This window comes from Manacus candei, unplaced genomic scaffold (genome assembly GCF_025592945.1).
Source record: "Manacus candei isolate 608988 ecotype Guabito, Panama unplaced genomic scaffold, ASM2559294v1 h1tg000037l, whole genome shotgun sequence".
Taxonomy (NCBI): domain Eukaryota; kingdom Metazoa; phylum Chordata; class Aves; order Passeriformes; family Pipridae; genus Manacus; species Manacus candei.
The window spans coordinates 11,263,703-11,280,977 of record NW_026138085.1 but is presented as its reverse complement, the minus strand read 5'-3'; the positions used below and the strand labels follow the sequence as shown (position 1 = coordinate 11,280,977).

General features: G+C 42.3%; 1 protein-coding gene across 9 annotated transcripts in view; it reads left to right on the top strand.

Moving 5' to 3' along the window:
• The window catches only part of SGCD (sarcoglycan delta), a 327,833-nt gene extending 312,551 nt beyond the window's left edge, over positions 1–15,282 (top strand). For all 9 annotated transcript variants that reach the window (XM_051793456.1, XM_051793457.1, XM_051793450.1 and 6 more), the window contains 2 exons: positions 3,763–3,886; positions 5,542–15,282. In XM_051793456.1, the coding sequence (XP_051649416.1) occupies positions 3,763–3,886; positions 5,542–5,715 (298 nt within the window). In that variant the 3' untranslated portion in view covers positions 5,716–15,282. The remainder of the gene's footprint in view (positions 1–3,762; positions 3,887–5,541) is intronic.
• The last annotated feature ends 1,993 nt before the right edge of the window (positions 15,283–17,275 follow it).

The window sequence follows — 17,275 nt, the reverse complement described above, 5'->3', positions numbered from 1 at the left end:
GTAGTCACCCAGACCGTGGAATGTCTCTTCATCCACCTACTAGGAGACTGTAGATGGGACATGAGAAATTTTATGGCAGTACCTTATCTCAGTCCTGAATTCCAGAAGCTGTAAGTCTGTGGATAGCAGTGCATTTACCCTTCTTGCCCAGCTCTGTGAGAGAGGTCAAAATCCAGTCCTGCAAATACTGGAGCAAAAATAAGCAGCACCCATGGTCAATAAAAAGGGCTTATGTGCCAATTGCTGGGATGGAAAATTCAAGAGCAGGAGCAAATAATGAAACAATCTATATTCATGCAGCCACCTTTCCAGCCTACTGCTCTAAGTATGGGCTTACATCTAACTGGGAGATGGGAATCCTACTAAAAGCTCCAGAGGATCACACTGGAAAACAAATGCTGATTTTGAACAAATTATCTGTTCATCGCTAAATCATTTTCTTTCATTATTAGTCTCCAAATTGGTTCTGCTCTGGAAGGCAGAATTAGGTTCAAAAGCAGAGTGTGTCTTAAACACTTGCTTCAAATGAAAGTATTCAGTAAACATTACTCAAAGCCCCAGAGCATAAACTCCTCAACTGCTTTCTCTGGCTTTGCATAGATTTTGCAGCTCCTGGTTTGGGGACAGGTGTTTCAGGGATTCATTTGGGATATCAGAAAATAATCAAATTAAATTCCTTACAATCATATGCCCCTCAAATGCCAAGGAAACACATTTTTAAGACCTTTCCATCCTCCTTTACAGTAGTGTAAATTGGCACAAAAGTCCCGTGCAAACAGATGGACTTACACCAATATCAAACATGGAAGAGAGAGAAGACTCTGACTCCAAACAAATACAAAACCATGTGGGCTGCAGCCCAAATTTTTCATTATTGGAAGAGCTGCACTTTGCTGTTACAGTACTTGCACTCATTTCTGTAGTTATAAGGTTCTAAAAAATTCCTTGAGCTTCAAAATTATGTTTTTACTATTAAAGGGTTGGGCTTGGGCTGATTCAGTATGTCAGCAAGATTGTAGCTGTCTGAGCTAGTGATTTAGGATGATGGAGTGGGGGTCAGCTCAGCAAGGTGGGTGATGGAGCAGCAGCAAAGACCCAGAGTTGTGTATTTGTCCCACGTCACACCATGGACTGTGGGGAGGTGCTTGAGAGGGTCCTTTGTGCCCCCATGAGCCAAGAAGCTCTGCACAGATTAGAATGTGTCTAAAATCAATGGGCTTTCAGCAGTGCTGTTATTCTGTCTGTGGGTTTTCATCGGGTGGAGGAGGGAGGATAACTCTGTCACTCTGTTCGATGTGACAAGAGGATAAACTTTGGGATGATGTTATCTAATACACTCCGTATCTTTGGTAGCTTATTCAAAGCACAAGTTTAACTCAGTTTGAGGTTTGGGGGACCTGTGTGCGTAAGGAAAGATGTGCAGGAAGGTCCTCTTTCAATCCTCCACCACCATGGGAAGACATTCACCGATTTTCCAGCTCTCCACACTCTCCAGTGAAGGTGTAGGACTGGGAGGCTGCTCCAATACAAGCAGGAATTGAGTGCTGCTGATGCTGCTGATGCTGCTGCAAAGGAGTGTGTTTTTACTGTGGTGCCTGAACACTGTTTTACACTTACAAGATTTATTTCTCAGTTGGTAGAAGAGCTACAAGATTAACACATGAACAAATACATTGAGACAGCCAGGACATCAAAGAAATTGGAGAATCACTAAGATGTTGGAGTGCTGAAGAGTCACCTGGCCATGTTCTTAGGAATTATTTTATCCTCAGATTAGCTCAGCTGTCTTGGGGTTTGGACACATCCTCTGGTGAATTTAGCTACAGTGACTTAAGACATAACTGGTCCCAGCTCTCTGCTGCTCCTTCTAAGGATCCTGCTGTGGGGCAGAGGAAGCAGGAGGGAATGTGTGCCTGCATCCCAGCCACTGCAGCACAGATCCGGGGGCTTAGTGCAAGCAGAGGGTCCTTCATTTTTCAGGGTAAGCACCAGTCTGTGAGGTGTCTCTCTATTAAGGGTGAGAGCATACTGTACCCCTGGGCAGAAATCTCCAGGGAAAACGTGGGTCAGACAGTGTGTTAAGCCACTCTAACAAAAGCCACCACAGTTCATGTGCCAGAGCCCTGCAGCTGTGCGCTGTGACTCTTTACCATGAGGAAATTCTAACTGATATTGGAAAGGCAGCTATTGCAATTGGGAGGTCAGAGGGAATCATATCCCAGGTAGCACTATTTAATGGCAATCACTCTTTGCAAGCTTTTTCTCCTCCTCTCCTGAGGCAGAAAAAAAAAGTAACATCAGTTACCTGTATGAGCAGTTACCTTGGGTTCCTCATACAGGAACCAGCCAAGGGGTGATACCAGTGGATGGAATCAGAAGAAGGTTTATGTAAAAAGTAGCTTCCTTGCAGAGAACAAAAAGCAGCTCAGAAGGATTGTGCAGAGGCTGATAACCATGAGACCATGCTCTTTCCTTAAGCTGTATATGCCTCAGTTGTTCCCTGAAATTTAGATTTAGTTAGACAGGAAATTATGCATGAGTTTGGGGGTCTTGAGGAAAGGTGTTCAAAAAGCAGCAATATGAAAACACCAAAAAGAGGGAAAGTCATAACTTGAAAAGTGCCACAGAGAGGGAGCTGTGTGCCTTTGCTTTATTGAACTGTTGGCTGCAATAAATACAGCTGAATTCCCTCAGTCTCCCATAATGTTGTCTCAGTACCAGCAGGAGTCCATTTAAGAATACACTTACTTGCACAAATGATTATATATAGGAAGAGCAGAGAAACAGCTGATGCAAGCAAACCCTGAGAGCTGCCCTATGAACTGGGGGTGGTGATGGACTGCCCCCTGCTTCGCTTTGGTCGGGGCTGGCAACCCAAAGCAGGCAAAGCAGAGGAGCTTCTGTTCTGCTTCACCTGAGGAGATCATAGTCTGCGATAGTACAGTAAATAAATGGTGATAAAATCAACTAAGAGGCTATTCCCAAAGAGGGAGAATTGGTTTTTTATTATCATTTTCAATACGGAAAGTAATGAGACTGTATTACAAAGAAGAGAAGAGACAAGTATAATACAAGACCTAACAATGGATAATCAACAAGGAAGACTGAACCTTGCACTTCTGCATCTTATAGCATTAACCCCAATTGTCTGAAGTAAAAGGCTTGGCTGTGTTACAGTGCTGTAACAGGGTTGTCAGATCCCTGTGCAGTGTATCCACGGTTAGGAGGGGCTGAAGCACTGCAGAGCACGTGGTCATGAGCCTAGGACTGGACACTACAAAATTTGGGGTCTTCAGCCTGGTTGTTTTCATCTATTTCCTTGTGTCTTTAAACCCTTTCAAATCTCACATTACAGGAAGTCAGGAGAACTAATTTATTCCTGCTTGAACAGGTGTTTGAGGAAGAGAAGCACCTGCAGTCTCTGTGTAGACAGCTTTGCTGATATCCCCCGTTAGCACTGATTAGTTGGAAATCTCCACCAGAAATAAGAGCAAGCTGATCGTGGTGGCAGCTTTATTGCACCTGGCATCTTGACCCAGCACAGAAAAGTTGACATAAAACATGAGTAGGTCAGATTTGTGATGTGTTTTACCACACCGTGCATGAATTCTTTCCTCTGACTAAAACAGGCGTGGATCTGAACATCAGTAGGTCCTAGGATGCTGTGCAGTGCACGGCAGCAGTCAGGGTCTGCAAGGCAACAGCCTGAGACTGAGCATGACTGTTCAACCCACCAGGCCCTGTAACCCCTCTCTGTTCCAGGCTGGAGTCGCCCACGCGCGCGCTGGTCATGGAGGCTCCGAAAGGCATCGAGATCAACGCCGAGGCCGGCAGCTTGAAAGCCACGTGCAGGACAGAGCTCAGGCTGGAATCCAAAGATGGAGAGGTAAGCAAAGCACATCAGGCCCTGCAGCAAAACCAAACCAAGCCACAGATGTCCTGCCTGTCTGTAGCCTTCTAGGTTACTGAGCCGCTGTGTTCGAAATGCTGCTGTGAAAGCCCAGGTGCAGCAGGCTTTCCTAACTTCATTTCTGCTGTGATTGAACACATCACATGCAAATGAGACTCACTCTGTGGCAAGGGCTGATTCATTATTTTTAAAGTGCGTGTATAATAGCATCTGTTGTTCCGGCAGATTTATGCAGCTGTAATATACACAGTGCACCTAAATTCTTTGTTTCCTTGTCACTTTAAAACAAGATTTACTTTGCCAACGTAATTAAATCTTTTATCATACATTTTTCTATAAGAAGACCTTAATTCACTGGTATTGATCTGAAAAGCTTTTGTAGTAGATGTTTCATTTTGGAAGGAAAGGACACATTAGGAAACACAGGTTGTTACACTGGGGAAAATTCCAAAGGGGAAGAGAAAACTAAAACTGATAACACAGAGCAAAAGTAAAATAGCTTTGGAGTTAAGACTCTTCTGGTGTCACAAATATACGTGGGCATATGGTTGTCATCCCCTCCTTCTACCACAATGATGGAGGACACCAAGGTGGCTGAGGAGTTCCCACAGGAGAACTCACTGAGAGCCTCATCAGGAGGAGCTACCCATGAAATGGAAACCCCACCAAGAGGGCTCCAACATAAGCTAATGTCTTCCTATCTTAGTGTCAGGGGGAAAAAATAGAATGGGATTTTGATTGCTGTTATTTCTAAACATTTGCATTTTAAGACATTCCAAATCCAGACCATGTGTTAACAAAAAAACCTCTCAAAAATACCAAAAAAACCCCCTATCCAATACACTGCGAGTGAAACCCAAGGCATTTCACAACTGCAAGCAGTTGCCTTAATGTTTTTAACCCTAAGTTGCTTTTAAAATACATAAATTGACCTGTCTCTTTCAGGAGATTAGACGATTGGATACTAGAACTAGAGATTCTTACTGTAATTGTAAATGTAAATTGTAATTGTAAATACTGTTAGTTGCCCGGTGTTATTCTGATGTGCAGGTGTTCTTGCTGATGTCAGAGCAATTCCCTATAGCTACCATGTATCTAAAAGATGCCACATATTCACTTCATGTTGTATTATAAGGAGCAATTCAGGTCTGTTACAGCATTTAAGTTATTTTTAATGTACACAAAAGTGTTAAATATACATAAATGTGAAATATGCATAAAAGTCAGTGCAAGCATAACTGGCAGTGGGATCACAGTGACAGAAATCCTGGTGGAGGAGCAGGGGTTGTTGGAGGTGAACCATACACACTCACCACCTTGCAGTGGGCATTACCCCAGCCTCTGACTGGGAAACCCAAATGTGGAGGTGCCCTGGGAAGCCACAAACCAAGAAAACACAGTGGGTAGATTAGCAGAAACAAACTGGAGGTCGCAGGTGACTCGTGGTAAAGGCAGATGATGTGCTTACTCAGATTTATATCAGACTTCCCCATCTTAATACACTTGCCTACCAAGTTTTTGTAGCAGCTGAGTTGACTGAAGGAAGCATCTTTGAACACAACATCAAAAATAACAGCTCTCTGCTAATTCTCTCTCTTTTTCTCTCTCTCTCTCCCCCCCTCTGGCTTCAGATAACGTTGAATTCTGCAAAAATCAAACTACCTAACTTGCCTCAAGGATCTTCCTCTTCTGCAGGGTCCAGGCAAAAAATCTACGAGCTCTGTGTGTGTCCCAATGGGAGGTTATTCCTGTCTCAGGCAGGCAGTAGCTCGACCTGCCAGATAAATACAAGCGTCTGCCTTTGAGAGACAATTTGCAGTGGGGCATTGCAGGCAGCACAAAAGCCAGTTCTGGTCTCACAGATCTCAGCTGCCAACTATTTTTACTAGAACACAGAAAGCCTATCAAAGACTTTTTTTGTGTGTGCGCGCGCGTGTGTGTGAATATATATATAAAAATATATATATAAAATATATATATATCCTCTGTGTAAAATGATGTTTCAGTACAAGGAATCCCAGGGTGACCCTGTTACATTTGTGTAGCATTTCTCTTCCCCACACCAAAATTACTGGTACAATCTGCCGAATTGGATCTGATGGTCCCCTGGACCCTTCTGTATTAATGCAGTGTCATGATCCCCCCTCGTTTTTGATCTTGTTCTCAGAGCAATGGGATTGCTGGCTGGTCAAGACCCTGGAACCCATGTAGACCCACCAACATACAAAGGGAAGAGAAGCATCTCTGATTATTTTTGCACCATTAAATCAGTGGCATGGAAAAAAATAAACTAAAAAACAAACAACAAAATAGCCAGATGTGCTGTACTGATCACCTACAGTGATCCAAGACACCTGAGGTTCAATTACACTCTTTAATTATCACCCAAAGCAGGACTTCCTCTTGGGAAAGATGGATGCACTTGGCCAGTAGGACAGTCTAGATCTTGCTGGAATAATCCATGTGATTTTCTGAAGAGGTTCAACACTTGCCTGTGCATGGCCAAGGATGCCTCAGCTTGCCATTCAGATGTGATGCATCCGCTCAAACTCTAACCTGAAGTCATCTCTGTGCTAACAACACTGCTGTTGTATTTAGCCATTGGAAGAAAAAAAATTGTGAAAATTGGACTACATAGAAAAATCCTGAACCTCCTTAGTTAACAGTCCTGGATCATCCTACACGCACTCCATTAATTTAATTCTGAACATATATGGCGTGAAGGTGTGAAAATTTAAGATTTGGATATTGCCTAAATACCTATAGAAACAGAAAAAATTACCTATCCTACCCTTAGAAACTGAGAAAATCATACAAATTAGGTGTATAATGTAGATGATATGCCAGAATTTTTTCCATCTTTCTTTTCAAGATATACAGTCCAAGGCCACTTAGATTTGGTGGAGACTGCAAATCTCAGAGATGTTGACAATGAAACAGACTTTTTTAAAGAACTTAGAAAGATTTTGACAAAGCCAGATGACTGAAAATCAAGGGCTCTGGATGCTGGTTCCTCTAAAATTTGATCCCTCAAAACTGTGATTTTTTTCATGTTTGCATTTTTCCTTATTTTATAAGTCTAGGAGTCACAGGCAGCATAAAACATGAAATCTGATCTGGTAACATTCTTTCCACTGTTCAAATTTCAGAAAATAATAAGAGCCCAGATCATTGAATTCTGACCCATAATTACATCCACGAGCATGTAAAAATCTTTGAAGAACAAATATACTAATTATGGCAAGAGTTTCCAAGTTGCAGTAAATCTCACGAGGACAGCAAGGTTTCTAAGCCACTGAGATGCTTTTGAAATATTACCTCATGTGCAAATAAGACAGATCTGTGCCCATCCCTAGTGATATCTAACCAAAGCTGGTATTCTTCAAGTGATCTCCAACATAAAATGTAGCTAACAGAAATCTTTAGAACTAATTTAGCCCATTCCTTTTTTACAGCTTTTCACATAGTTTCTTGTGGTCTGGAGAGTACCAGGGTTTGATTTTTTTATTTTTTTTTAAATTAACAATTCTGTCTTAATCCAAAACTGATTGGACTCAAAGAGAAGATTTCTATGGAGTTTAGATTAGATATGTTGCTGCCTAACAAAGCAGCACTCCTGTAAAATTTATTCCCAAAAGAGGATTGAATAATTTACTTTTATTTCAGTAATGCTTTTCCATGAATTAATGAATTCAAACTATTTTTTAATGAATGATTCCTGTAATTCTTTTGTCTTGAGTCAACATTTGAATGCAAAGGGTCACCCAGGATAACAATTGTATTGGGACACAGGACTATACCATCTCTGTTCAAAGAGGGGAATTGTGCCTATGCCTTAAGTCAATGCACTCAGCAAGGAGAAGCACATCATATTTATCTTGTTGTTAAAACTAGTTTATTTGGGGGGGGAGGGACAGGAGGGTGTCTTGGGAACTGGTTGTGCAACTTAAAACAGATATTGATGAAATACATTAAGATTGTAGGGGCACCGAGAATGATACAGACTTTTTTTTTTACCATGTTAAATATAGCAGAAAACTGTGTATGTTACCTCTGGGACCACGACTGAAGTCCCATTCATAGTCCTACATTTACTGTAGAATTTTTTTCCCTGTTTCATTCATTACTGATCACAAATCTCATAGCAAGCATGGCCCAATTCATAAACAAATCCTGTGTGAGCAGTTATGAAGACACTTGTTGCAGGAAGAGTTCCCTGTACAGAAAACGAGTGGCATTAACTTTCCCATCCCTGAGAGTATTCGTGGTGGTGAGGAAGGCAGGGCTGAGCACAGGGACTGACCCAGCAGGGATGCTGCATCCTGATTTCTGTCCTCCATTCCGGAGGCACCACTGGCTCAATCCTCATCTCCATGCACCCTCTGGCTGCTCTGATGAGGATTTACATCCCAACAAATAAATGTTGAGTGGCTGGTTTTCTCAGCTGGGGCTCTTGGATGAGGTTATCACCTTCTCGTGTCACAAAGGACATGAAACTGCTAAGGACACTCAGCCATCTATTGTGGTGTGAATTTCTGCTGGGGAGCCGTTAGGAAACAACCTTAACATCTGTGCCATCACTGCAGATGCTTCTCTGAGGTGAACAAAGGGTACCTTAATTATGTCTACTCAAAGGAATTCCAGTTGTTTCAATATATTTTAAAATCATTCCATCTTAAAAAACATAAAATCATATTTTGCACTGACAGATGAGGAGTTGTTGCTAGAAAGATTGAACCCTTGTAGAGACCTGTAGATCATCTGAACCCTCACTGAATGACTGAATCATTTGAGTTTTAAGACTGTGGTTTGGGTGATGCTGCCTGTGCTTGGGTTGGCCACATGATTAGTCTCTACTGTTCAGTGAGTGGCAAACTCAAATACAGGCTGGGCAGAGAATGGATCAAGAGCAGACCCGAGGAGAAGGACTTGGGTTCTTGGTTGACGAGAAGCTCAGCATAACCTGCAATGTGCACTCACAGCCCAGAAAGCCAACTGTGTCCTGGGCTGCATCAAAAGGAGTTAGGCCAGCAGGTCAAGGGAGGGGATTCTCAGCTCTTGCTTGACCCCAGCTGGAGTGCTGTGCCCAGCTCTGGGCCCTCAACATGAGAAGGACATGGACCTGCTGGAGCGAGCCCAGAGGAGGCTACAAAGATGCTCAGAGGGCTGAAGCACCTCTACTGTGGAGACAGGCTGAGAGACCTGAGGGTGTTCAGCTGAGAGAAGATGTTAGAGCTCTTTTCAGTGTCTAAAGGGGCTACAGGAGAGCTGGAGAGGGACTTTTTAAAGGGTGGGGAGTAATAGGACAAGGAGGCTTCAAACTGACAGAGGACATGTTTAGATTAAATATCAGGAAGGAATTCTTTATGGTGAGGGTGCTGAAGCCCTGGCACAGGTTGCGCAGAGAAGCTGTGGATGCCCCATTTCTGGAAGTGTGCAAGGCCAGGTTGGATGGGGCTTGGAGCAACCTGGTCTAGTGGAAGGTGTCCCTGCCCATGGCAGGGAGTTGGAACTGGATGATCTTTAAGGTCCCTTCCAATCCAAACCATTCTATGATTCTATGAAACCAGAGCAAATGGGACTGTCTGTGTCAGATCCCAAGGAAAAAACCAGGTATTTTGTTTAAAAAGCAGCACTCAAACACACCCAGCTATCTCACACTCTACAATTTGTTGTTGGGGGCTGTTGTGGAGTGACTGACTCACCTGTTGGACAAGGCAAATGCATGAGTCCCTTTTCCTCCTGCCTTGCCCAGAAATCCCTCGCAGTTGCTTTACCTGTGTGGGTTGATTTTTCCCTGAATCCATTTAAATCAGAGCTTCCCTGCTGGAATTTCATCCGTATGCTCTACCTACCATTGATAAAATGCCAAAACCAAACAAGGGTTTGAGTGTTTCATTGTGAATGAGGCCTGCAGTTTAGTTCAGCTGAGCATTTGCTATTTGGGAAAGGGGTTTATCTCAAAACTGGTTTGATTTTACCTCCCAATGCTAAGGGAAGGCTGGATGTGAATTCATTTCTGCTGAGATCGGTGGCCTGAGTCAATGACTTCACGGCCTGAGCTGGGACAGGAGCTGGGTAGGTGACAACTGAGGGCACTGAGGGCAGTGGGAACACTGCCAGCCCTTGGGGCTGCTGTAGGTCCAAACCAAACCCTGCACTGCAGCTGTGAGCACTAAAACCCCATCGAAATGCTAATCAAGGGACTGTGACACTAATGTCAAAGTACCTTAGGCAACCATGCAGTATTCATAAATGCATTTATGTATTGTAGCTCTTAAATTCATAGGACTTCAGGACCTTGTCCAATTTGCTATAAATGTGACACTTTATGTAAAGGGTCAGAAGAATGACAGTGAGTACTCACCCATGACTGGTACCTTATCCATATGTAGTGTATGACAATTCTGCTGTCATAGCTGAGTTAGGATGGTTCTTCTAAAGCAAAAAGACTTTGCCATTAGCAAAAGCAGAGGTCCTAATAATGACTATACATCTGTATCCATTCTCCGAGTTTCTTTGTGGGGTTTTTTTGGTTGTTGGTTTGTTTGGAGTTTTTATGCTTTTTGAAGTGTATTACCCAGTTGTCAGTGAAATGGGTAGCTAAAGAGTACAAAGAACTGTTAACAGTAAAGGAAGTCATAAAAAGGAGAAGCCAGTAACTACTAGAATATGTGTAAGGCCTCTCCTAAGTATTCGTTTTTTAAAAACTACATATTGGAAGAGTGGTTTGTATTTGGTTATCTCAGTCATGTGCTGTCAAACAACTGTATTTTAAGAGGGTTTCTTTTTCTCCTTTTTAAATTGCACAAACAAAAAAGTTGAAGGCATAAGACTAAAAATACCGTCTGCAATATACAGTATGGCAAAGTGATGGCCAATAAAAAACCCTCCCTAGAAATTGCTCCAAAGTTAGAGATTCCAGTGGAACCTGGGGAGATGTCAGGTTAGTTCACATCATACTTAGTTTGCAAATGCAAATGCTTTTAATGAAAGTTAGCTTTTGTAGGCATAAGATGTTCACATATGCACACAAATACACACACACTCATATGCAGTTGTTTACAACAAAAGCCAATTTTCTTTATATTTGTTGGCTTTAAGTTTCGCATTGCAAAAGAGAGTAAACAAAGACCAAAGATTTCAAGAAATCCATCCCTCTCTGGTTGCCCTCACACCTGAAATGCATTAATTTTAATGGTGCTTTTTTTTTAACTGGGCAGGAGAAATACAGGTGTATCATAAAGCTACATTTGAGAGAGTAAAGTGGCAGGAAGTCTCTAACTTGGTTAATGGAGAGAAGAGGAAATAATGTGAAAAATCTTGAAATGTGTGCAGAGAACAAGGTTATCTGAAATGTGAAGAAATAGCCCAGAACCAAAAGACATAATCCTGGGCTGAAAGTATACATAAACTGAGTAAATGGTGCTGGCTGTTCACTTACCTCCACTTGAGCATTAGCAGATCAGGAGCTCCAGTGGCTGCTCAGTGAAGAAGAGTAACTGCTGTAATGATTTCATTTTAGAAGTACATACAGTAAAAACAAAACAAAACAAAAAAAAACCAGAACAAAATAAAAGTCAGAGGCTGTACTCTTTTTTATGGCTGACATTTTAAATTTTGAAATGTCATCATCCAGAATTCAACCCCAGCAAGCACAGGGTGTGTTCCTGCCAAGCTTTGCCAAGCCCTGCTTTGGTGCTTTTCGAACGTAAAAATAGCAGCCTTTTTATTGCCCTTGCTGTTGAGGAGCATGATCCTGGCAAGAGTTCCATTTTAACCATTTTTCCTCAGTTCTGAAATCACTGTGTAACGTTTTGGTAGCTGATGTCCTGCTGTACCTGCACCTGGGTGCAGTAACCAGCAGTCCCTAAATCCGCATCGTGTCACATCTCGGTCCCACAGAACCCCAAAACCTGTGTGTAGCAGTGGCACTGTGGTGAAATTCAGGACTATTAGGTCAATTCTGTGTGGCAGTTGCTGTTTTCATAGCTCGTGTAGCCAAGTTTATGGCTGTGAGTGGAGCAAGGTTAAAAACACCGATGTGGTGCTGATGTTATTCAACTGAGAGTGGAGTGAATTAAACAAAGGCAGGTAGGAGTGAAAGGGAAGAAATGGTGAGACATCATCCTAATCACAGTAATGCAGCCAACTTCTCTGTGTCTTTGCACTATTATACTTTAAATTAATAACATCCACTTTACTAAATACAGTAGCAATTATGCTTGATCATATGCACAGTTGGAATTGCTGTCACTGAAACCACTTACAGCTTGGGCTGTTCAGGGTTGCTGGAGTGTTTTTTCCGTCCACAATAACCACAGTGGCTTGGGGCTTGGATGGAAATTATTGTAAATAGCTTGTATTTAGAAAGCTTTTAAGTCTGCTGTGGTTGAGAAGCCCGTGGTTATGCACATACAGCCCTGAGGGTTTATCATTTCATCCTCTCCTGTCCTGCCACTTGAATTGTATTGTGCCATTGTGAAAAGCAACACACTGTATAAAGAATACAGGAAAAGCTGCAGGATTTTTATCCAAAACGAGATGAAAATATAATCTTGGTGCACCACTGAGATTTCCCATCCAAGTCACTTTAAACTAGAGGTGCAAGTCCCTTAAAAATTAATTTGCTACAAGTGTAATTCCTGTGGGAAAGTTAGCACTGGTGTCACTCCCAGGAAATGTCTTACCTTACTGCAGCTGGTAGCCACGGGGTGGCTGGGATTTTCTGCCACCATTCAGTAGTGATGGGCTGCCTTTTCACAGGAAGCCAGATTTCTATTGAGGCAAATCGTCTCCATGGATTGAGCTTTTGTTAGCTTTTAAGTGGTATCAAAAAATAGTAAGGATACGTCCACTGTGAAGTGACATGTAATTGTATGTTTGCCTCACATTTAGTTGGTTAAAACTTTCTGCCAGGAAGAGAAAATATCAGAAGGAGAAATTTGTGTGAAAATGTTACATTTACATTGTGCTACGAAATGCTTCAGATAACAACATGCAGCTTTAGTTAAACAGTCTTTTCTTCAGAGATTAAAAAGGACTCCTTGGAGTCTCTCATCGGGTCCTACCCAAATGGAAAATCTTACCATTTCTAACATGTTTGCCATTATAGGTACAAGCCCATTGCAAAGCACAGGCCATGTGCAACTTTGCATGTAACAGGAATTTTAAATTGCTTTGTTCTCACATTTTTCCCCATTCAAAGGCTTAAATGCCAATAGGAGATAAAGCACTCCGAAACATGCTACTGCTATTTGCATTATCGCTTTCTAAAGCAATGTAGTTTCCTTGGTCTTTTAAAAATTTCCTCATAATGGAGTCCTTGAAATATCTTGAGGCAGGCTCATGCTGGAGAGCAAAAGAATAATTATTTGTGGGTGGTGCTATTTTTGTTGAAGCTTGGATTGTAGTTGAAAAAAATGTTGCTATCAGAGTTTCTCCCACACTTACTTAGCTGCAAACACCACCACCCCCCAACACCATGGCTAGATCTCTCTAGGGTGGCTGCCTTAGGGCAGGGAGTTAGCTCCTACACTAAGCCACAGCCTGATAATTTTGTCTTCATCTAGGTCTTCCTCTGGGCTTGTGTGCTTGATATCAGTGCTGTCATGGATGTAACAGATAACAAAACACTTGGGCAGTTTTAGTGATTTTAGAGATGATACAAATGATGTGTGTCTGCAATCTGAGGGGTATAAATAACACTGGTAGTCATTGGGTGCTGTTCTAACAAGCCTTTGGCCACCCTGAGAGCAGTAACTCCTGGAGGTGAAGCAGAGTAGCTCTTAAAGCCATCTCTGCTTTGTCCCATTAATACGTGTACAGCATCCAAGGGGATGGTTCCCAGTACTCTGCCTTCACTCAGAAAGCCTGCAGGGTGGCAGAGCCTTCTGGGTGGCTTTGCCCTTTCACTTTTATCTCATCCCTTTGCCAGCTCCTCTGTGCTAGAAATGGCAGCAAGGCATGATGCCTGCCTTGGGAGACTGGTCTGGAGCAGTGTGACAGGGCCATTCACAGCATGGCAATTTGGCTCTGCAGCTGGTGTAAATCAGGATTTGGCTCCATTTAACTCCCTGGTAGCCTACACTGCCCGAGGGTTTGGACCTAAGGGTTTAGCACCTTTTGGCAGATCCCAAAGGCTGCTCTGTCTAACCCACAGCCTGGGTGTTCCTGGTGGCAGCATGGGACACAGGTACCTTTGGGATTTCCTTATCACACAGGTGCTGATAAACAGCTGTGGCAAGTCTTGCCATCACTGCCAGCTCAAGATGCTGGCTGACAACGGAGGCATGGTCACCCAGCTTCCTTCCAGGCACCAGTACAAACCATGCAGGATTTCAGCTGGTGATTTGGTGGATCATGTGTGAAGCAGAAGGTCTCTCTGGGCAAGCACTGAGGGTCTGCTGGTCCTGCTGGCAATAGGGAAAGGTTGCAGTGGTTGCAGAGTGGCTTCCACAGGGTGGGAGCTGCTGGAGGAATTCACTTTCTTGTCCCTTTTTGTGGGTTGTCAGAGCAAGAACAGAAGTTAGGATGAACAAATCTTACCCTTGCTCAGCCAAGTAAGAATGTGCCAGAAACCTCATAAAGGGCAGATCTGAGCAATTATTGTCCCCTGTGCTTATTGGAGATGGGTTAAGTCGACAGCATTCACACCTGGATTCCTCCCTAGGTCAGAGCTTTTCCTGAGCTGTGACCCAGGTCTTGGTCTGGATCTTCACTGTGCAGTAGTTTGGGAGCAGGGAAGGGATTGACAAGCTGGATCTGATTCAGATCCATTTAGGTTTTGGTTTAGGGCTTTCTTTTTTTTGCCCACCCCTTATTTGAATTAGTTTCCTTGTGAGCAAATGCCAATAGAGTTGTCAATATTCACCCAAAAAATGCTCCATGTAGGTAGAGCCAACAGAGGAACAACATTCAGTGTGAGTTGAACCAAACCCCTGTTCATCTACAGCAGTAGCATAAAAGGCATGAACCATAAGCTATAGCAGTTTTCATCTGTGATGGTAAAACACTTTGTCTGACCTCTACTCTGAAAACCACCAATGACCTTGATCATGTAAACAGGACAAAATGAATTTAAAGTCTTATCACAGTTCTCATTAAAAAATTTGGATTTGTTTGGCTTTTTTCTTTTTAATTTATGTATGTGTGTGGTTGTGTGGGAAAATATAAAGCTTTTTTGTATCAATAACATCAATCCTTGCACACTCTATGCAAAATTTTGTAAGCATTGCAATAATGCTATGAATTACACAAGGAACTATTTTAACTTTATTACACTTTCTGTATAAAAAAAAGTTTGTATTTAAATGATTTCAACTGCAATCTTGTAAAATATATTAATAAAATAATGATTGTTAAGAAGGAAAGAGATGTTGAGGGTTTTTTGTTTGTTTGTTTTAATGTGGCAAACATGAGTTAGACCTCAAACTTTCATATGTCTGTAAGATATGGATAGGATCTGTTCTGTATATCCATAGGATATACAGACTGGATCACAATAGCAATTCACTTCACAGGATCAAGTAACTGGATATTCATGCCAAAAATGGTGTAGAGGATGGAATGAGAATCTCTCTGAATGGCTGTCTGAGGAAAACCTGTCAACAACAAAACAAAAGATCTTGCCTTTGGGGGAAGTTGAGTCTTGCTTAGTTTTGCAGAAATTGTCCTGGCATTAGAGACTCACAGCCCAGACGTTGCAGGCATTGAGGTCCTTCCTGAGCATCACAGACCTCTCAAAGAGCATCTCTTTCTGGTGGAAGGGATCTGGTGCTGCTTGTGCTCCAAACCAGCAGGAACTCCAGGTTTTCCAGCCTAGAAGGGACCAGAGTGCAGGTGCACCCATCTGGGAATGAGCTCCCACCTGTACACAGTGTAGGGAGCACAAGCTCAAGTCTGCCTGCAAAAAAATAATAATTATATTAAATATAATTATTAAAAAAAAATCTAGCAGCCTGGGCAAATTCACAGAAAGCCTCTTGGAAACCTCTGGCTGCTTTAACAATCCATCAGTTTTATTTTAATTGGCCAACTAATCAGCTGCTCGTGGGTGACTCTGCACATGCCAGACAATCACTTCTGAGGGCGTTTTGCGGGAGCTGGGTTTAAAATCTGAATTTGTTTGCCCTGGATTTTGTCAGTAAATGAGAGCATTGATTGAGGCTCATTATCTGAACAAACAGCAAGAATTTAATCCTGCTGAAAAGATGTGTGTGCCTTCCGAGTGCACGGAGAGAACGAGCCCAGTCCTTGCTGCTGGGACACGGCCAGAATCCAGGCTGTAGGAATACTTGTTTACCAGTCTGCAGGGTCTACTGTTTACCAGGCTCCAAATAAGTTCCCTCAGTACTGTTGGGTGGACATGCACAGTCTTTTTGTTGCTCACTGGGTTTTGGACTGTTTGCACTTTATAAAAAAAGACATCTTTCAGCTGAACATCAGCTGCAGTTCTTGGCCTGAATTTGGAATTTCTAGTAAACTGACAATGAAATAATTCATGAATTAACCCCCATTAAGAAGCATGTTGGCAGGAACTTCCCAGCATCCACATGAGCTGCAGCTCTGTGTAGCTGCACGGGCAGCACCAGCACTGCCATGGCAGCCACTGCCCAGGTCCTTCCCCAGCACAGGAAAACTCCTCATCACCTACCTCTGAACGTGACGTGATTTAAGCAGTGAGTAGTTCTGTAACAGCCTGAACAGGAACATACTTGCAGTACCCCCATGCTGGAAATGCTAAGTGTGGTACTCACTATTTTAAAAGCCTGGGAATATGTAGTTTAAAAATAAAAAAAATTTTTAAAAAAATAATTGTCTTTCAAAATCAACTCCTGGGAGAATTATCAAAATGTAATTTCTTTCCTTTCACTTTTTAAGAAGTAATTCCAAATTTTTTCTTGCTTTCCTTTCTACCCCGACAGGTAATGGTTTCTTTTTTTCATCCTAAATAGAAAATAGGAAAGATGAACCAAGCAAAAGAAGAATTACCAAGAAAAGAATCACTTAGATAAAATGAGTCCGTTTCATACTCTGTAAAATGAAAACAACTTCAACAGTTTAAAATTTTATGTGCAGCTGTGTTTTCATATTTTTCATCTGAGTCCAGTACAGACAAGTTGCTGCTGCTGAAGTTCAGTTGTTAAATCAGGGTGATTATTTTTATTTTTACGAACAGTGACCAGAAATCAGTGAGAAGTATCTGGTTTTAACAGTTTTTCTCCAGTGCTATGACCTTGATTCTTCTCTCCTTAAGCTGAACAGAAAAATCCTCCTCAATTTAGTGATGAAGATTGAGACCTAAATAGCTCCAGTGCCAAATGTATCCCAGAGGAAAATTATATGGCCTCATTTAATAGAGAA